This window comes from Peromyscus eremicus, chromosome 15 (assembly GCF_949786415.1).
Source record: "Peromyscus eremicus chromosome 15, PerEre_H2_v1, whole genome shotgun sequence".
NCBI classification, from domain to species: Eukaryota; Metazoa; Chordata; class Mammalia; order Rodentia; family Cricetidae; genus Peromyscus; species Peromyscus eremicus.
This window is the reverse complement of record NC_081431.1, coordinates 49,441,523-49,463,687: the sequence shown is the minus strand read 5'-3', so window position 1 is coordinate 49,463,687 and position 22,165 is coordinate 49,441,523. Positions and strand designations below refer to the sequence as shown.

General features: G+C 37.8%; 1 protein-coding gene across 1 annotated transcript; it reads right to left on the bottom strand.

Annotated features, from left to right (window-relative positions):
• Nucleotides 1-561: 561 nt before the first annotated feature.
• Nucleotides 562-21,820, bottom strand: Rgs13 (regulator of G protein signaling 13). Its single transcript, XM_059281048.1, has 4 exons — nucleotides 21,756-21,820; nucleotides 18,720-18,781; nucleotides 2,380-2,546; nucleotides 562-1,141 (listed from the first exon to the last, which is right to left on the bottom strand). The coding sequence occupies exons 1-4, from the start codon at nucleotides 21,818-21,820 to the stop codon at nucleotides 959-961; spliced, it is 477 nt and encodes a 158-aa protein (XP_059137031.1). The 3' UTR covers nucleotides 562-958.
• Nucleotides 21,821-22,165: the final 345 nt, after the last annotated feature.

Genomic DNA, 22,165 nt, shown 5'->3' with positions numbered 1-22,165 from the left:
TTTTCTTTTAAAAAGTATAAAAGTTACAGTTCAAACTCTGTACCTGCGTATGTTTTGTTGAACCCCCAGAACTCCAAATCTGAGGGTTGAGTCCACATTCTTCCAATGTTTTAAAATGACAGAAAGGTGACACCAAAGAAGTAAGTTAAACTGCCCTCTGTTCTATTTTCTTACTTTTCACAAACTTCAGCCCCTTTGGAATCTTTACTGCAAGGTACAATAAGGCATCTTTGAAAAATATGCACATAACCTTTTAGTTTTGATTTATTGGCTCCCAACACCATGATGATTTCATACTGTGAAGAAATGAATCCCTGAATAAAAAGACATAATTTTATACCCCAAAAGCAAAGTAAACAATATAAATGAACAATGAGTCACACATAGTAACCGCTTAGACTCATCACAGCGATTTTACATGTAGAAGGTATATGTGATATAGGAGGTCAATTACGGACATTCTACTAGGAAAAATTTATAGCTAAGTTGTCTCTTAAGAACATATTTTCATACATCTCATGCTATAATATAATTGATTATACCATGACTATTAAGCTTATATACTAATTCAAGTTATTTTGAGCATATCTGTAGAATACATAGAGACATAATTTAGAGAGCAAGGGTTTTAAAACAAGTTGTCTGTGCTATGGCTGCTAAATTTCTTTAATGAGAAAAGATCATGAGTTGCCTCGTCTAGTAAAAATGTTATAGTGTTTGTATGATGAAGCTAGCTTCTTTTCCTTCTCTGTTAATTCCTCTCTGTAAGTATGCTATAAATTGTGCTGCAGTATTTGCGAGCTCATTATATTTGGAATGCATTTCATTTGGGAACTAGAAATCAATTTATGGCTTGAATTCTGTTTCATTTCTCCTTTCATTCTCATTTTGTATTTTTTTCTAAATTTAAGTTAACACTTGCAATGTGCCATCTTCCGTTTGAACTTCTGGGTAGCACTCAAGGGCTTTTGGGTTGAACAGTTTTTAAAAGTTTTTGGTACATTTCAGACTTCAAAAATCTGGGATAAGAATCCATTTCCATATGCATATACACAATCTTTTGAGCCTCTTCAAAGCATGTTTGAGTGGGTTCTTGAATGCTTTTGATGATAGCTTCTCTTGTTGTACTGTCGATGTTAATCTGAAAAATGAAATTATAGGTTAAGCACAATGAAATGTGTACGTCTGCAATGGTATGCTTTAATTACTACCCTCCTTTTCAAAATAACAGCCTAGTTTTGGGTGCAGTTTTCATAGTTATCTAAAAGGACTTTTAGGAAGTGGAGTCTTTGCTCTTTTTAAAAGGAAAAAAATCTGCCTTTAGCGTTCCAGAGCAATAAAGAAAGCATGGAATCCACGGCCAGGAAACTCGAGAAACCACTGCTTATCTGGGAGATGCCGGTGGTTTGTTAGTGGTAGTCTGCCAACATGGAAGTTTATGAACTGGAGGGCTCTTTTTAAGTAAAAAGGAAGTTGGTGGCTGCTTTCAACTTTACCTTCCTTAATAGTCACAAATGCTGTGTTGGCCAAGCAAGTCCTGAAATGGGAAGCAGGTGCGGAGAAGTGAAGAAGAACTAGAGGGGGGAAGTGGTTATCTCAGACGACTAGAAATTTCCATAAGGATTTGTGGGAATAATGAATAATATAGGGTTATGCTGAGTGACAGAAATCTCCTATGGTATCCTCTACCCTTGCATTCAACATGAATTGTAATTTTTGCTTGTCTCCCTGTCAGGAGTCTCAGAGTCGGACAGTGTAAGCGACAGCAGTAATGGCAACGTGGATGTCAGCTGAGTTTGTGGGTTTACACTAAAGTGGGGTGGCACACAGGACCAACACCACTGAGGAAGTGCTCATGCCCATTCATGGCATTTCAAGTTTATGCTGCCAGAGAACTATTCCAGCGACCCCTTGGTTCTTTTTAACTCTGCTAGGAATTAAGATAAGCTAATGGATAGAGGACTTTGGATCAAACAGCTCACCTTTGAATCCTAATGCTACTACATAATGACTGTACCACACAGGGGGAATTCATTAAGTTCATTAAGTTATCTAACTCTTAGGTTTTGTGACTGAAAAATATGATTAGTAATTCTTTTTCTTTTTCTTTTTCCAGACAGGATTTCTCTATAGAGCGCTGACTGTCCTGGAACTCACTCTGTAGACCAGGCTGGCCTCGAACTCACACAGATCTGCCTACCTCTGCTTCCTTAGTGCTGGGATTAAAGGTGTGCACCATCACCATCTGGCAGATTAGTAATTCTTAGTTTATACAATTTTTAGGAGATGTTGGGATAGAATATGTCTGGCATGTAATGATGCTCGAGTTATTAGTATTTTCTAAGGGATATCCCGACTGCCATGTCCTACCATTGTTACCTCTCTAGGGGACTGTGGCTGGATGTAGATATTGTAAAGCTTCTTTGCTCTAGAAATTCTGCCCCTCCGTGAGGCAATTTTCTTGTAGGTTTCACATGCCATCCAGAATTTAATGTTCTCGTCACTGTGCTCCAATTTTAAATATGCTGTGTATACTCTTGGACCATCTAAAATTAGAAAAATGTGATTGTTTTCATGGGTTAACAGTTATTAAACATTTAAGTAATAATTCATACAGTTTAATACAGAAGCCTGAAGAAGAGCTCCAAAGATACAGAACAAGTAAGTGGATATCTTCTAACAGAGACTTTATTAGCCCCACACTCAGGGCTCTATACATCTGAAGCACATTTAACGATGCTGCCAGGTGGTGAAGTTACCCCTTTGTTCTGAGTCACTCAGTGGAAGATGTTTGTCAGTTCAGATGTGCCTGTGACAGAAAGGCCAGGAGATGTCATAAGAACCCACACAAATGGCTTAAGCTACCTAGGCAGGCAGAACTCTCCCCATAAAGTTATATAATATATTGAGGACCTCACAACCAACTGATAGGTAAGAACTAGGTTAAGAATCTGGCATGTCAGGGTTGGGAGGAAACTATTCAAGCTATGTATGAGTGATACTTTGACGAGACAGAGTTGTCTGGAGTGTTTCTCAGTGTCCAATCAGCAGGAGAAGAGGAAGATGAAGAATTGAACATCATATTCATAGTTTATTGTTCAAACCAGAAATAAGGACCAAGTAAGGAATGGAATCTAGAGGGATGTTGGATATCTTCTCAGAACCTAGCCCAGGGCAATCTGTTGTGCTGAGCATAACCATCAGATGACACTCAATGCTAAGATGGTTATCTTCAGCTCTGGTCTTGAACAGCCTCTAGGGTGAGTAGATGAGCAGAGTGGAAGGACTTTTATTCAGACCCCATTTTTCAGGAGCTTATGCTTCATAGATTAGACATGCTCTCATGAGTGTAACTTGTTACTCATCATCCCTAGGAGTGTCAAGCAGTCTCAAGGTTTCAGATACTTTTGGTGACTGTGAAATCTTTTGTCATATCTGAGACATTTGATTGCTAAATGATACAATGACAAAGTAACTTTCCATTGATGTTAATAGAATTGTGCTTAGTCAGACTGAATACAAGACCACTCACAGACTGACAGTGTGAATTTTTTTCCTTTTACAACAAGTGCATCATTTAATGTTTGCAAGTTGATGAGTTTTAAGGTCAATATCTGTCCATGAACCTGTTACCACAAGTTGTTCCACCAGTGCCCATTAACTCCTAAAGTACAGGATTTAGCTAACAAAATTGGTATCATTAACTGTCATGAGAAGTAGTGATAATCAAATGGAATAGAAGTGATGAGTAAAGTTATATTTTCCTGCATTTTTATAGAAGGCTATGTGCTCCCTTGATTTTCACTGATTATATTAGCAGTGATATAAGAAGAAAAACAACATTCTATATTAAAGGAAAATGGCACAGATAGTGGTATCTACCACTTATAAAAACATCAGGATTGGGGAAGACTGGTAATCTTCAAGAAATATGGCATGCGGAGGATACACAGACCTAGAGCATGGCTCACTGTGATGTGGGCAGGTGCAGCCTGCAGCACAATGGATGGGAGAGGTTGGAAGGAAACTTCACCTTGGCTGAGAATACAGATCAGATGAGGGCATAGAATATCTAAACATGTAGCCTAGGAAGTGACATAGGTTACATATTACTACCCAGTGGAAAATACATTATAACTTATATTTCAAACAAGAAGTTTGTTTTCCTGCTGATATGACTTTGTGATAGTCTCTGCCTTGCTATAAGCATTGAAAACTGGGAGCAGAGAGCACAGTTGTGGTTATTAGTGCTTCTGCCAGAGAAGCTGTGTGCAAAGTTAAAAACAAAACAAAAAGCCATTACTGCATTAATAAGATAAATTGAAAGCCCCAAATTTCCAGTACACACTGAAATAAAGTCTTGTGAAAAATGAAGGAATTTATATAGTTGGTTCTTAGAGGAATTTTGACTGAAGACTTAAAGTAGGAATAGAAAACAAGGGCTTTGAAATGAGGAAATAAGCTATAAATTAGAAAATAGATACCGGTGAAGTCCACAGGTCACTGTATGAGATGATTCCTGGCCAGCTGGATGGTTAGGTGGGTGGGTGGGTGGTTTGGGGTAGAAATACAGTCTGGAAACCGATATTAGGTTGTGTATTATATCTGAATTTGTATTTATCATATTAATTCTTACTCCAGAAGCCAACTGTACCTACCCCCGCCTTCTCTAGCCTCCTCATGTGAGAGATGAATAATTATCTTTTTCTCTTTGGCTGGAATAATGGCTTCACAACTCCTAATGTAGCCACATCTTTTGCCAATGAAACTTCTGAATTTTTTTTTTTTGCATTTCCTAAATTACAGTATACTATATGTGACAGATGAAACATCCTGAGTATAGGTATTTGCTGCAGTAGTACTTACTATTCTTCCCAGTTATTTCCTGGTCCTCTATTGAGAGAGTCACATTTCCATGTCCCATGCCTCTACACTGACCACTGGATTTGTGCTGGCCCGTGAGAGTCATGCACAAGTGTGTTTTAAGGAGGAAGCAGAAGGCTCCTCCCCTCATGTGACTCTTTTTTTCCCCCTTGTCACGAGGGGAATCAATCTAGAAGAAATCTGCTCCGTTAGCCTAATGCCAGAACTAAGGCATGGAACAGAGTTGAAACTGACCTCAGTTGTCATAAATCATGAATGAGAAGAGAGCCTTCTTTATTATAATCAACGGGGATTTTTAGGGTACTTATTATTGCATTGTAGTTTTGCAAAAGCTGACCCAGACTACTGGAACCTAGACATTACTCTAGTGTGCTGAGTGACTAGGCTTACAAAAATCAGTTTATTTTGCAGACATTTGTGTACATCAGGTGAGTTTTGGTCTGAGAACACTAACTAGCTACTTAAGCAAGCAGCCGGAAGAACATCTGTGTGAAAACATTTCTGGAATCTTAGTAAACGTTAAATAGAAAATTGCATCATTGAGTTTATAGTTGTATTGACTCATATCACAAGTGAATTACAAGGTGGAATGTTTTTTCCTAAATTAGGTGGTGGAGCCCCACATAGCCCATTTTCAAGTTTTAAATGATGCTACTTAATGCTACTTAGTGAATGTAAGATAAAGACAGGACTGCTCAGTGGGGAGGATGAGAAAATAAGTTTGTGTCATATGTTGTGTGTGAATTTTCCTTTAAAATTGTGCATGGCCCCTTTAATAATCTCCATATTGCTCTTTGAAAAGTAGTCAGTGAGATGAACATGTCTCTGACACAAAAGTGACATGTGACAGTTATCTTGATGGGGACAGAACATGTGGGATATCTTTTAACTGAGTCAGAATAGTGCCCTATCTTTCATGGAATCGAACTTACTGCACAAGGAAAATCTTAGCCATTCATTAAACCTTGCAGGTGAGCAGTGGTCATTAGTACATATTGAAATATGTGTGAACTAATTTTAAATTCAGGCACTTTCAATCTGCACCACTGGGAATACAGAAGTTTATAATTCTACTAGAATTTCTGTAAGCTTTTATAGTAAATCTTCTGTTTTATTAAAATTTGTGTTTTGTAGTTAGAGTTTTCCTGATTTTCTATTGTTTTTATGTGTTAATAATACTGTGATATTGTTGCATTATCTTCTGTTATTGGCATATTATTTTGAGGTACATTTGTAGCCATCCTATATGAGAAAGCTTCAGTCAGTCTACTGAATACTCCTTTCAGTATTGTTAGGAATTTCGTTAGAGGAAAAAGTCCTTTAAAAGGTCTGATCATTATTATACCCTACCAACACCTTCCCATGACTCAAATGAATAAGGCCACAGCTTTTAACTGTAATTGCTAGACTCACTGGACATAGTACTCTACCCTCATACCCATCTTTATTCACTCCTAAATGTAATACCTGAGCCATGTTCAGGCACACTTCTCTCAGCACACTTTGTGGCTATGTGGTGTGTCATTCATTTACATAGCTTATTTCCTATGTTGTGCTTTATACCTTGACCCGAGACTTGGCTTTATAGATCACAATGTCTGGAAAATGTTCTCTGAACTCCCCTGGTTACCTATATATGCACTGTTAGTTGTCAAACAGACCTAGGATAGAGAGAACATATAATTCCAATAAATACATCATGTTCTATTGTATTTGTTAATTCGCTCCCATTGTCAGCCCATTCCGCTGAGAGGCTGGAAGAATCAGGACTGCGGGCTGTACAGTTCCTATATACTGACCAGCAAATGGCAGCGACTGGTGGATGAATGTTTTATAACCTCGGCTTCTCTACCCTTCATGCCTCTGCATTTTAAAGGACTCTCTTATAAGCCTTAAAAAGGTGGGTAGGTTCTAATCATTCCACCCACGGGAGGTACTGAAGATTGGAGGGTTCTAACTGTACGCGATGGCTTTCCATTTTCTCACAGTGGAGGGAAAAGTGCTAGCTGAGCAGCGATGTCTAAAAAGGCCATTTCTTTCTTTCTTTTTTTTTTTTTTCCACCCTGCCGGGTTAAAACCGTGCATGAGAAATTGGAGAAGACAAGAAGTGCTAAAAGGAAAGAAGAGCCGAGGCAGAGTTGCACCGTAATGACTGACACGTGTGGTGGAGGTAACCATGGCAACAGCAGTGGTTAGCGCAGATTAGGCTAAATGACAGCGTAGAAGCTGCCAATCCCTCATGGGTGGCAGGGAATCTCCCACAGATGAGGAGAGCTGAGACCGTGCACAGGGGCGAGCAGCAAGATCCATCAGTAGCTCCCCATGTCAGCTCTGCACCACTGCATCAGTAAAGACGCTCCACCAGCCCGATGCTTTATCAGTCCGGAGAGGTTTCATTGCCTCGAGCAGCTCGCCAGTCCTACACTGTTAAATCCAGCATTTTTAAGATTGTCTACCTGTAATTACGATAATTTGCAAGGGGGAGTATAAAGTACGTTTAAGTGTAATTTTGACCCAAAGTAAAGGATAAATGCCAGCTCTTATTTTGAACCCCTGCCTATCCAGAGAATATTGGTGCGGGACGAGATGGACAGGTCACAGGAAAGGCCACAGCTGTGCTTTCTGAGTTAAAATGATCATTGCAAATTTTAAATGATCTCTCAGCAAACCGCCGTCTCCCTGATATCCTAGCCCTAGAGTTTTCCAGAGGAGTTATGACTCCTTTTGTACCGGCTAAATTTTTTTCCGGGCTCTCTTATATTTTTGCTTTCTTCAGTGCTTTACATTTCCCTGTTGCTCTTACCATGTTATTCCCCTCTCCTCTCTGCCATGGCGTCCTCATTGTTAGCTGTCCTCACCAGATGAGCATGTTGTCGTGTTTCCCAAATGCAACTAAAACAATTCTTGACCCCACACTCCTTCCTTTCTGCTACTGACCACATGTCCCCTTCCCATCTCTGTTATTCTCTCTCTCTCTCTCTCTCTCTCTCTCTCTCTCTCTCTCTCTCTCTCTCTCTCTCTCTCTCTCTCTCCATATGCATGTGTATGTGTGTGTGTGTGTGTATGTGTGTGTGTGTATATACATACGTGTGTACATGTGTGCCTTTCAGTGGTCTGGAACTGGCTAAGCAGGTGTGTGGCCCACAGGCTACAGCAGTTTACCTGTATCTGCCTTTCCTGTACTGGGACTGTAAGTATGCACAACTATGCCAAGGTGTTTTTCTTTTTTAAAAATGTATGCTCTGTGTGTGGGATCTGACTAGACCCTTTGCATACAGGAGACAGTTGTGTAGCTTGGTCTGTTTGAGGAGCCCCTGGCAGTGGGATCAAGAGCTGGTGCATGAGCTGACTTTTTGGAGCCCATTACCTATGGTGGGACACCTTGCTCAGCCCTGGTGCAGGGGAGAGGGGCTTTGTTCTTGCCTCAACTGAATGTGCCTGGCTTTGCTGACTCCCCATGGGAGGCCTTACCCTTTTGTAAGAGGGTGGGTGGGGGTGAGGGAAGGCTGAGGTGAGTGGGAGGACGGATGAGAGAGGGATCTGTGGTTGGTATGTAAAGTAAATTTAAAAAAATTTCTTAAATAAAAAAATATAGGCTCTTGGGACTGAACTCAGGTCCTCATACTTGCAAAAATGAGCATTTTACTGACTGAGTTATTTTTATAAAGCCTCCTTTCTGTTTTTCTTTAATGTCTATTTTTATTTTTAACTGACACATAGGACAGTACTTAGTATGTTGTACACATGTGATATTCAGCCTATGTGTACTGTGTGTAATGATTAAATTAGAGTAAACATATTTATCACTTCAGACATGTATTATTTGGGAGTGTTCAAAATGTTTTCTCCTACCTATTTTGAAATACTCAATTACTGGTCTTCAAACATAGTTATCATAATGTGTTACATTAGAAGTTTTTTACAGACCTTGAAAGAACAATACTCACATTAATATGGAAAAACAAAAAAAAGCCAGGATAGCTGAGACAATCCTGTAATATAAAAGAACTTCTGATAGATCTATGGTAATAGCCCATGTGGTTTGATTTGCATTTTTTTTTGAGACTCAGTGACAGTGAGCCTTTTTTCATACTGTTACCAACCATTTGTACATTTTCTTTTGGGAAATGTCCTTACAAGTCATTTATCCATTTTAAATTGGATTGTTGTTGTTATTATTTTTACTGTTGAATTGTTTTCTTATATATGCTGGAAATCAATCCCTCTTTTAATGAATAGTTTGTGTTTTATCCATCCTTTAGGATGTATTCTTACTTTCTTGACTGTTCCCTTGGCTGTATTGAAGCCTTTCAGTTTGGTATAATCAGTCTGGTTTATCAGTTTTTGCTTTTCTTATCTGTGTGTGTGTGGCATAAATACATAAACTTGTGCCTATACATAAATTTTGAAGTATTTCTCCTATGTTTTCTTCTAGTGGTTTGATGTAGTTACATTCAGGTCTTTTGAGTTGTTATTTGCATATGATGAGAGAGAGAGGCCAAGTTCCCTCTGCATTTAGATATCTGTTTTTAATCTCCTCAGAAGCACCAGTTAAAGATCATTTTCTTTCTCTAATGCGTGTTCTTGTTGCCTTTCTTAGGAAAAATCAGTTGGCTGGAAAGTGTTGATTTACTTCTGAAATGTTCTATTCTATTCTGTAAGATTCCAGACCTGTTTCCATACCAGCACCTTGCTGTTCAGACGCTATCCATCCCTCTCAAGTGTTTTGAAGTCTGGTGTTATAATGCCTCTGCTTTTGGTTTATTTGTTTTCTGTTCCTGGTTGGTTTAACAATTTGGGTCTTTTATGGTTCCATGGAAATTCTAATTATGTGAAATATAATAGATAATTAGATAAGGAACTTTGAAAAAACAAGTATTTTTACAATTTCCAAGTTTCCAAACATTATGGATGCCTAGTTTTAGTCCACCATGATCAGAGAAGACAATACAATGATTTCAAGTTTTTCAGCTTTGTTGAGAATTGGCTATGCAGGCCAACATGTGAAATATTCTGGAGCATGCTCTATGTGATAGTGAGAAATGTGTATTTTGTAGCTCTTTGATGCAATGACCTATAAACGTCTGTTCATCAGTCTGTATTATAGTCTAGTTCCAATTCTGGTTTGTCAATTTTTGTCCATTGTTAAAAGCAGAGCACAGTGGAGTCTATTTCCCTAAAGAAAACTTCATAGATTCAATTGTTCCAGCTTTGGGTACACATACTATTTACATTTTTCTTTTTGCTATCTCTTTATTGTTATATAGTGATCATTTTGTTTCTTTCCATTGCTTTGTATTTAAAGTATGTTTTTTCTCACACATGTGTAACTATTCTTGCTTGGTTCTGGTTTCCATGCTCATGATTTATCTTTTCCTTCATTCACTTTTCGTCTTTGTAACATCTCTTTACTGCTAAAGTAACTTTCTTAAAGGAAATATACTGTTGGAGTATTTGTGTTATTTTTATAAAAACTATTCTACTCTATTAGCCTATATACTTTAGTTGGGGGATTTAATCTGTTTATACTTGGTATTATTAACGATGAAAAAGGACAATTTTGTTATTTTTTTCTGGTTTTATCTATCTTTTTTGTTTCTTCCTCTCTTGTTCACTTTTGTGAACTTGGTGGTGTCTTTGTCCTGATAAAGTTAGAGTCTTCTTTCACCTTTACGTTTTCACTCCATTTTGTGGCGTTTTTCTAGTTTTGTACATTTTTATAGTGGTAGCCACACTTCTGCTACTAGAAACTACTCCTTTGAACATCTCTTGTAGAGCTGAGAAAATGCTGACAAATTTCTTGAGTTTTTGTTTTACCTAGGAAAGTTTTTACTTCTCTTTCATCTTTGAAGGATTGCTTTGCTGGGTATAGTATTTTTGGCTGAAATTTTTCTTTCACAGCTTTGAGTTTATTTTGCCATCTTCTCCTGGTCTGTAAGATAACTATTGATAAATCTGCTGTTAGTTGGGTGGGAATTCCTTTCTATGTGACTTGCTGCTTTTAGGAAAGAGCTGTTTATTTATTTACTTGCTTACACACAAAAAAATACTTAACACATATACATACATGCACACTCATATGTACATACACACATGCCCCCCCCCCCACAAATAGTGATGGGAACTAAATGCACAGCCTTTTGTATGATATGCCAGATCCCTACCACTGATCTTCAGAGATAGCCTCTTCTAATTTATGGAATTCTATTTTCCTTCTAATATCGACAGTTTGACTACAACATATTTTGTTACAGAGGAAAACACAAAGACTTCTAGCTAGCCACTGTTCAATCTCTATTCTTTTATCTTCTCATTTTCACATAAAACTTTATATAAATCACATTATATATCCTACCTTGCTCCCATCACACACTATAAATGCTTCTGTTGAGGTGTCAAGGGCTTCTGTGTTATCATACCCCATGGGCCCTGCTCTGACCTGATTTCTCTCCAGTCTCCACAGTTCATGGCCCTTTTTCTGAAAGTACTGTCGCCTTTGGCTTCTATGGTAATACACTCTTTTTATTCATCATTAATTCACTAGATGTTCCTTTTGCCATCCCTGGCTCTTGTTCCTGAACTCTGGAATATCACCATGTACCCAAGCACCACCTCTCTGGCTTTCTTCTTTATCTTAACTCTTCCAGCAATCTTTTGGACCCATAACTTTTATGAGCATCTAGATGCTAATTATTTCCAAGTATGTCTGCTCTCCTGAGTTCTGGTCTTAGCTGGTTTATTGAATTATCCTTCTAACTAGTTTCCCTTTGTTTTTCTTCAGAAAAGAGCTGGCAAGATCTTTTAAGAATATATTGATTTTTTTGGTTAGTGTTCAGGGTAAGGTCATTTACATGACCTCATGAGGCCTTATGAAGCTGACATATTAAATTTTCTTTTAGTTATTTGTAGACACCAATCTCACATCATCGGACCTTTCAGATGTGTTTTCCTGCTACTTGGCTTCATATCCAAAGACCTCAGCACAGACGTCTGCTTCTTCTGACTCATCTCTTTGTTCCAATCTTATCCCTTCTGACAGTTTTATTCTCTGTCAGAGATTCTGGCCATTCTACTCCTTCTGACAGTTTTGTTCTCTGTCCATAATTCTCAGTTGAATTATTCTAGTCTTGCACCTTCTTGCCATATCACTTGATTTTACTATTTTGAAAGCACTTACCACTTTATGGAATTATCTGCCCATTGGTCTGCTTGTTCTTTGTCTCCTCTGTTTAAGTGGAGTACATGGGCTGAACTCATATATACCCATTTCATCTCATTTCCATCCCCATGTTGTTCCCCAGATACATGGTAGTATTGTTTGAATCATCCAAGTGATCTTTTTATTTGAATAAAACAAAATATATCAGTGAATAACTCCTGTTGTTATCTTTTAAAAATTAGTTGGCTCCCAGAGGTCCCTATTACTGAAGACACCATGTCCTATAGACACAGGACCTCCCTGAAGACTGGCTTTCATGGTACAAGAAGGCACCATGCAAGCTTCCAAAGGAAGGAAGCAACCAACAGTCCTACCCAGCTACAACGCCTGTGAACCATAACAGTGATCAGCGCAGCATGATAATTCTAAGGGTTCAGTAGTGCAACACATAACCTTGGCAATAACCAACAGCTTTCTAATTGGATTTATGACCCACACAAGAAGAGGGAAATCTTGCCTGGTACTGGAAACCTAGCCAATGACCCAGGGCTAATGAAGTCATGACTCTTAGAGGAGAAACTACAACTGCTGATTTATTAAATCAGCACAATTTCTGTCTACATTCTAAATATTTGTGCTTATACCCACAGATAAATGTAGTCCTCAGCCCTCATCAAGGAAACTTTTCTTTGCAGCAGACGGAGACCACTGCAGAAAACCACCACCATTCAAAATGCTGAGTTCTGGAGCCCAGTCCCAGCGGATACATCTACTGTACAATTCCCCCGCCTAAGTGTCAGATATCACTTCGGAAGAGGTGGCAGAAAGATGGTAAAAGCTGGAGGAACAGTGAGTTTGCAGTGGTTTTGTGTCTCCTAGGAATTTCAGAAGCTACACCCATAAAGTCTCACCAGCACGACTGCTTATACATGAGCTGAGCAAGGACAACATCAACAGATGTGCTGAAGTGAATGGGGGAGGGGGGGAAAGCCCAGTGAGGCCTCAACTCTAGCCAAAAAAAAAAAAAAAAAAAAAAAAAAAAAAAAAAAAAAAAAAAAAAAAAAACTACAGAAAACAAAGAATGCTGAAAGCTAGACAAATAGTCTTCCTAGGGAATAGCAAAGTAACAAATTGGTTACCCAATACCAAATGGTCAGCCCTGGAAACACACACACAGGTAACATTGTACAATATTGAACAGCTTGCATTTATGCATTTAAGAATATCTATGCATGTGTGTGTATAGGAATAGTTAATGAAAAAGACACCATGAATTTGAAAGAAATAAAGGGGGAGGGTATATGGTTTGGAGGAAGTAAAGGGAAAGGGGAAATGATGTAACTATATTGTAATATAAAAAAATAAAAGAAATAATAAAAAGGAAGCCATTACTAAAAAGAAAAAAAGAAAATTGGTTAATGTATCTAATGTATTTATGTGTCTTCTGTATTTTCTGGCATTATAGATTCTCATTATTTTAAAAAACTTGACCTTTCTAGTTTGAAGAGTTCTGGGATTTTAAGTGATTTTGGTCTTCTATGATTTCAAATGTTCCTTTCTGTATCTTTCTTTGCATGTATTCATCTCATTTAGTGTTTAGTAACCAGAAACACCCACACAACTACACTTTTCCCTTTTCATGTGAGTGAAGCCTGATGCCGTGATAGCAATTTTGGATTCAGTGGCAAAGTCTGGGTTCCTATCATTTGTAGGAAAATCTTAGATAAGTCTCACGTATTTTCTTGGATAGATGAAAAAATTTTTTCTTTACATCCTTATATTCTTGTTACTTCTGGAAAAATATTTTCTAAAAACTTAGATGTTTGAAAGATGAAAAAATTTTAGTCATCTGTAGACTTTTAACATCTGTAGAGTATTTCCTGTTTCATTCACTGTGGATGGTTTTTAAATGACACTGACTTTCACATCAAACATCAAGGAATCAACACACAGTATTGCTTCATTTGAAAGACAGCCATTTATCTACACCAGGCTTACTCTTAAATAATTTCCTGTATTCAAACTACTGACAGTCAGCCCTTTATGTGGTCTTGAGAATTTTTTTTTTGTCAAAAGATATTATTTTTTCTTTTTTTCTTTTTGGTTTTTCGAGACAGGGTTTCTCTGTGTAGCTTTGTGCCTTTCCTGGATCTCGCTCTGTAGACCAGGCCGGCCTCAAACTCACAGAGACCCGCCTGGTTCTGCCTCCCGAGTGCTGGGATTAAAGGTGTGCGCCACCACCGCCCGGCAAAAGATATTATTTTTAAAAAGTATTTTTGTTGCCTTTGGAATTCCATTCATGGTGCTTGTAAAAGTTGGTTTTATAACTACTTTCTATCTTTCCAAAGTTTATCATAAATGGTGATCCTTTTCATTCTTTTTTAAAGGACTTTCAGATTTTGCAAAACATTTTTTTTTCTGTGCAATTTTATTTGTATGATAGACTGATGGGATTTTCCCCAAGCATGCTACCTGATAACTAAAACAACCTTAGTATGTTCTTGGTAAATGAATGTATACACATTAGTTTAAAAAAGTATCATCTATGTTTTGAAAACTTGTTTGCCAGCAGCTTATCACTGAATAACATCTAGAATGTATTTAGGTTACAAACATTCCTAATTTTGAATCACCATCTGACTGTGTAGTTCTCTTCTCAACTTGGTCCTTTTCCTCTTTTCTTCTTCTTCTTCCTCCTTCTCTTCTTCCTTCCCCTTTTTTCTTTTTCTTCTTCTCTATCTCCTCTTCTTCCTCCTCCTCCTTCTTTTTCTTTTTCCTTTACTCCTCTTCCCCCTCCTTCTTGTTCTTCTCTTTTCAAAAATATGTTTTTTTAACTGCAATAGAACTGTATAACTTTTCACCCTCCCTTTCTATTTAGTCCCTTCCAGCTCAGCTAACCTTCCTTGAATCCCTTCCATATTCTGCTTTTTCTTTGAATCATTATTGCGTTCACATATATATGTACATGCGTATATACTACACATACACACATACACTGCTGAGTCCATATTTGTTGCTTGTGTATAAATGATTTCAAGGCTGATCGTTCTTCATTGGACAAACCAATAAGGGGCTCATCCCTGGTAGAGACTATTTCTCCTTCTTCCATCAGTTATTAGTGGTCTATGGCTCTTTGTCTATGGATGGGACCCCACCACATTTTCCTCCTTCCATGTTAACATGTCTGTTAATACTAAAATTGTTCTGATTTTGGCAAGAAATGCATTAAAGTACAGTAAGTGGCACTTAAATGTTGATGGTAGCCAAAAGCACTCTTGTAGGACCTAAGTCCCACTCAATAGGAGGGAAATCATGCCCGTTACTAAAAACCTAGCCTGTGTCCTAGGATAAGGAGGCCATGGACCTTAAAGAAAAACCTATTGCCACTATTTTTTTAGGCCAGTATAATTATTTCCTACATTCTAAATATTATTCTTGGACACACAGATAAGTGCCACTAACACCCATCATCAAAGCAACATCTCTTTACAGCAAATGACAGAGTCCCAACTAGACACAACACAGATATTAATAGGTTTTGGTCAGCACAGCCTCAACAGATACATTTACATCACAGCTCCTGCACCTATGGCTCAGGAAACATTTCAGAAGAGGAAGAAGGAAGATTGTAAGAGCCAGAATACCAGGAAGTCTGCTATGAAACAGTCTCTCCTAGAAATGACTGCACAAACTTGGTCCTTTCCAATTCCCACTTTTTATAAAGCCCTTAAATTTAATGGCATTGTGTTGAATATAACTATTACTTAATGGTTTTCCAACAAATATTTCCTATGTTACTTTCTCATCATATCCTTATCCCCATGTGAGTTTAATGATCTATAAATTCCCCCTCCCCCCCCCCCCCCCCCCGGTTTTTCTTTTTCTTTTTCTTTTTTTGGTTGTTCGAGACAGGGTTTCTCTGTGTAGCTTTGCACCTTTCCTGGAACTCACTCTGTAGCCCAGGCAGCTACAGAGATCCGCCTGTCTCTGCCTCCCAAGTACTGTGATTAAGGGTGTGCGCCACCACTTCCTGGATTCCCTCGGTTTTCAAGACCAAGTTTCTTGGCTGTCCTAGAACTCACTTTGTAGACCAGGCTGGCGTTGAACTCAGAGATCTGCCTGCCTCTGCCTCCTGAGTGCTGGGATTAAAGGTCTATGCTACTACTGCCTGGCCTGAGGCTGTGCTTTAATCTCTGTAACAATAGCAATTTACATCTTTTAGTTTACCAGACATGTTTTACTGGTGTCATTTGTTAGTGTAAACACACTTATTCTCTAAAACATGTAGTGTTTGCTTTCTTAGTTTTTCTAGTTGACTAGTCCTATCTGTAGAATGATTTATTTTTTAATCATTTTTTAATTATTTGATTGTAGAATTTTTAAATGAACTTCATTCTGATTTGATTTCATGCTTCCACTGGCCTTTTTAGGATTCATGTGATGCCGTCTTGCCCTCCGCTTTTCTGTACACTTTGCTTATCCTTTGGACACTATCTCTAAATTGCCCAGTCCAGCTAGGCCAGTGCCCACTTGATATTCATGTCAAATAATTTACTCTGTTCATTTTGTCAAATCCTCAGCACTGGCACATAATTTATATAATATATCTTTGTGTGTTGATAGTTTCCTATTAATATTTGTCTTTCATTGAACTGTCATACATGCCTACTAGGTAGAAATGACACTTTGAGCCTCTCAGTGGGATCTGAAATGAATAAGCAATATCCATTCTTCAAAGACTTTTACAATTTATTGAGCAAGCTACTTTGGAAATAAACTCCTTACCCAAACTGGTGGCAATTAAAGGCAGAATAAATAATGTACTAACAAAATAGAAGAGGAAAAATATTTCTAAATCATTTCATAGGAAAGATGGAACTTGAGTTTTAATTTTAAGCGTGTGCAAAAAATTGGGTGAGAAAAAACCGACACCGAGTAGAAGCCTGTAACAGGAGAGTCACTGATGCACAAGTAGGGGATGGAGCACACCGGTGGAGGGTCTGTTACAGCTAGGTGTGCATTTTAGAAAACACGTTGGGTTAGGGTATCATGGATCCTGAATACTAAGAGTTTGATCTTTTGGTAGGAAGGAGAGAAAAAAAAAAGATTGTACTCAGAGATGTGTACTTTATTACTAATAAGAGTAAATGGCAACCATTTTCTGCTCAGGCTGTATAGTGCACCAAACTGAGTCTTTTGTGTTCAACCAGTACAATAGTGTTGAATAGTGAGATGATATTCGCACTTTATGGAAGAGATGTCTGTAACTCTGAAAGTGAGATTAACCAGGCGATGTGGCAAGCATGGGTTAGGGCTGATATTAAAACTGTTTGGAGAAGACTCAATATAGCCGACTTAACAGGCAAGTTTCTCTTCTCCTTCAATTTAAGTGCCCTAAAATTTAGTCCAAAGATATAAAATTTAATTCATGATCATGCTGGCAAGTTACACCAGAGAACTATGAGTAATACTTGATATGTAAAAGGCATAGTTCAAACCTTATTGCAAATAAATGAAAGAAAGAAAGAAACTATGATGTGTACATTTTCAGTGGGATGGCTTACAACTAAAAATGAATGCTTAGATGGTGCCCAGGTCTGGAGATGTACAACACCAAGGAAGGAGTCTCAGAGTCAGAGCTAGAAGGACTAAGGAATTCTGATAGAAAAAGCCAAGAGTCAAGGGTTCACGCCTCCCACCATTGCTCTGTGAGTCAGAAATAACAGAACTAAAGAATGTTCTTGAGGCAGTGAGAGCAGGTAGAGTCCTAGGAACACAGAGATCCCCATGAATGATGGGATGTACTCAGTCAATAATAACCCTACACACCCACTAATTAAAACATCGTAGGAGCGTGGTTAACTCCTGTTCCTAATCAGGACATCTGAAAAAAACCATTCTTCACAGAGAATCTCACACAAGGAAGTCCCTAATAAAGGGATAAGCCCACAGACAAAAATTAGCCAACATTTGATGGTAATAGCCCTGCCAGAAAGGAACTAAGCTCAGTAGAATTTTCTTTAGTAACCTCTACTTTTTTTTTTTTTTAAACTTGTCTTCTGGTTATCATTTTCTATCACCTACCATTTTCTGTTCCCAACACAATAGACAATTCCCCCAGTGCCCGTTATCCTTCATATTAACTGTATTGAGCTTCTAAACTTATATTTTCCATCTATCTACATCACTATGATCTTTTATTTGTTTCATTTGAATTCTCATGCTTGTGCCATTGCACATGGGACCCCAGGAATCAGAGACTGAAGGACTCCAAGGAGTTTTAGAACATCAAGGCTCAAATTGGTTGTTGCTTTTGAAAGCACTTAGAACAGCAACTTTTTAATAGTTTCCAAGCACTAACTATAGCAAGCTATGGGAAGGCAGTGTATTTCAGTATGTGTTACTATTTCAGCATATTCCCCATGGGTTTTACACATATACTTGTGAAGAATAAATACCCTCAGTGACTAATCTTGTTTTAATTAACACCAAGGAAAATAACGGTGGTTGGCATGACAAACTATTTTCAGGTTTTCCTTTTTTAACTATGTCAGTTGCCACTTAGGAGGCGGCAAGCAGAGCCGCTTACACTTGTCATCTGGCACGCGCCCCACCCCCTTCCTCATACGAATGAAACAGGACTCTTCTTCAAAGATGACATATACATCATACTCACATTTTGTAGCCATCAGACTTTCCAAAGATTGGGCCCATCCTAAAACCTCTTCTAAAGTAAGGCTTTGAAAAGAAAAAAAAAAAAAAAAGCAGTGATTAGGCTCAATTACTATCAATGTTTTGCTGAACTAAGTAGATATATGCAATCCTGAGAATAATAGCAAAATATAATTACACTGCTTTTTGTCCTTTGACCCTTTATGTTCTAGTCTTCACTGAGTTTTTAAACTCTAAAAAATATAAAAGGTATATACTTGAGAATATAAAATAAATATTGAAGATAGGAACCATAGTTGTATAATCTCCTCACTTCCAATTTTCTATTAAAAGTGTGATAGATTTAGCCTTTGTTATGTATGTTTGTGATTTTAACTAAGAAATTATATTTTGCATACATCGTTTCCATGTGTATGCTCTTCTTATACACATTTTATATGTGGTTACTATGGTCTCATTCCTTAACTTATAATTATAAATTAATCACCTGTAGACCATTTACATAGTATAATATTCTACAAGGGGCCTTCTGGAACTTTCATAGTCTAAACAATTTTGCGTATTCTTCTTTTTCACCATTAAAACTACACGCAGCCAAGCTTGCCCGCCCATGCGGCTGTGGTAATTTTGTAGATTAGTAGAAACAAACTGAAAACAGATGAAAGGCACACACTTTGAAGGTTCCAGGTGCAGACTCGCACATTGCCTCTATAGGATTGTCTCATGTTTTTCTGCCACTGCGACACACGCACCCACTTACTAATCAATGCCGGGTTTACCTTCAAAGCTTATGCACACATTCTCATGTAATATCTTGTCTATTACGTTCGCACTTTCTTATTTGATAGGTATGCATTTATATATTAAACTTTGAAGGCTTTAACACCAACGAAGGTAGAATATGTCAAGTTGTATTTGACTTAAACAGAATTAACAGAGGCACATTTGGAAGATGTCCGTGAAAGGCGCTGGCTTGAAGGTTCCATTTCTGTTTCTCTTGGTGAGCTTCATGGGGTGACTGATAAGTGATCCTACTTTCTCATGACAAAGAACTTTATTTCCCTGTATCAAAGTCACCAGTATGTCCATCACTACTCAGCTTCTGCTTTGCATGTTTCTTCCTTCCTTTAGCACCGGTATAATCTAAGAAAACAGAAGATAAAAGCAAGACCTGCTCCTTGTTGTTCTTGTTGAATCAGCCTGAGTGTTAATCCTTCAGGAGTGACCATCAGCATTAACTGGTTATGAATGTAACGAAAGATTTAAAAAGTTAAATAGTGCACAACGTAGAACAATATTAGTCCTGTAACAGCTCTGATGGTCCTGTCAGCTCCATGTAGACTTTCCCAGCAGTTTCGAGTTTCATTGTGTTCAGTGCACTCAAAAACGTTTCCATGAAAACTGTTTCTGACTCATTGTCCTTTTCCCTCACTGGAACTTCAGAAAGAATAAGCTAAAATAATGTTTTCAATCTATTGAAGTAGGACGTGCAAGGCAGGTTTCTTGCATACTTTTCTGTCTCACTGATTCCCATTGTAGAGAAAAGACTGAAATCTCCAGTGAGGGGAGACAACGTCACTGTGTTGAGAAATTGTTACCAAGAGAATGCCTTTGCCTGTAAGATTTATGAGATTTACAGATACAGACCATGGTTGGAGATATTGGGTTATTTGAACTTCATTTCTGCTTTTGCTTATGTTCGCTCTCACAGTATCATGTTGGCCCATGACTGTGAAGATGGTATACTCAGAGTTATGTGAAGATTATTTTTAAGCACCTTTGCCCCCAGATCAGCCTGAGTTTCTTCTTTTTGGTGTCACTTTCTTTTTTTCTGGACAGGTAGGTGGCAAAAAGCAATCAGACATGAAGACATTTTGAAGCCCATGGCATTGATGCTTAGAGTCTGAGGGTTGGGGGATCCAATCCCAATGTTGGACTTAATACATCTCCACACCTTAGTTTTGTTATTATCTCTCTATCTGACAAAGTTGTAATGAATGCAAAGCTCCTATCAAATGACTTTAAACAGCCTTCTATGAATATGAATTCTCTTTTCCTGAGTTCCTCCTTTCTATGGAGGATATACAAGACAGACAACAGGAAATCCAAGTTCTGATTGTGATAGGCCATAGGGATCATCCATAAAAGAAAGCTGGTCCCAGTCAGTCTATTATATCTTCGTCCATGGGTGCACCTCCATAGTTCACAAAGTTGAACTAGTCACTAGAATGCTGAGTGTTGGGTTTTTGCCATCCATCACTACAGCTAACTTTTTTGACCAAGCAGTAGCTTGTGACATTTTGAGATCTTCTCTACTTCAGTGGGAGGTCAGGCTGGTCAAGAGCTCTGACCTACAAGGATGTGTCAGAATTGAAGCCTCCACTTGACCTAGGTTAGGCATTATGGTTAATCTAACAGGGGGCTTCAATCTGTGAATTCTTTGTGATAAATCTAATTGTTTTATTATTCTTTCAGTCACACTTTCTATTTTAAACTATTTGCAGATCTCAGAAAAAGGCTGGATCTTTATAATATAACTTATCCCAGTGCTTGGGAGGCTTAGGCAGTATGATCACAAGTTTGGGGGTGGCCTGGCCTGCATAGCCAGACCCTGTAAAAAGCAATGAAGCAGCAAATTTCCCTGCATTTAGAAAAAAACTAGAAACTTGGTAGGCTTCCATTCTTGTAAACCCCATGAAGAAATGAAGGTTTCTGGCATCTCTTAAGAAGGTGTTAGTTGTGAAATATATTGGATTAAAAAATCCCTTTAATATAAACAGCACTAAACTGTTCTTAAAAAGAATGTTTTTAATAGTCTCTAAAACATCAAAGTTGCTGAATTCTTAAGTGTACACCATGAATAATGGAAATGAATTTTAGTGTGATACATGACTGCTCCTCTGCTGGAGTTTCTCATGTGTAAATATAAATTTTACTTTCTCAGCAAAATATATTTAGAACACAGTTAAATATGTATGTACCTATTTATCATGAGACTAAAAATGCTTTAAAATGGTTATGATATTCAAAAGCTACTTACTTTGAGGGGAACCTCTTAGATTCAGCTCTGCATAGCTTACAAATCCAACAGATATGCCTGCTCATTTTTCTAAAAACAAAAGCGTATAGGTATATAATTTAGTCATATAAAATGACTGCCTGATGAGTCAATTTTCAAAGAACATACAAAATTATAAATCTCCAAAAAAGGATGAGTTCTTAAAGTTAATAGAAGTCACTGTGGGTCACGGAGGAAGGAATAAAATGACTCACCTCATACATATTTCACAAGAATATAGGTGATTAGATTTCTCTGTGACTTTGGAATTCTTCTTACCCACCAATTCATTAATAATAGGATTTTTTAAAAGAAAGTTCTCTGAAAGATGTATTTTAATTAGAACCCAATGACAATGAATTCCTCAACTTTTAAGGTTTCCTTTTTGGGAC

Coding starts and splice junctions, on each gene's coding strand:
- Rgs13 (XM_059281048.1), bottom strand. CDS start 21,820: ATGAGCAGGCATATCTGTTGGATTTGTAAGCTATGCAGAGCTGAATCT. Junction 18,782..21,755: donor TCTAAGAGGTTCCCCTCAAA/GTAAGTAGCTTT, acceptor TTCTTTTCAAAG/CCTTACTTTAGAAGAGGTTT. Junction 2,547..18,719: donor AAGTCTGATGGCTACAAAAT/GTGAGTATGATG, acceptor TTCTAATTTTAG/ATGGTCCAAGAGTATACACA.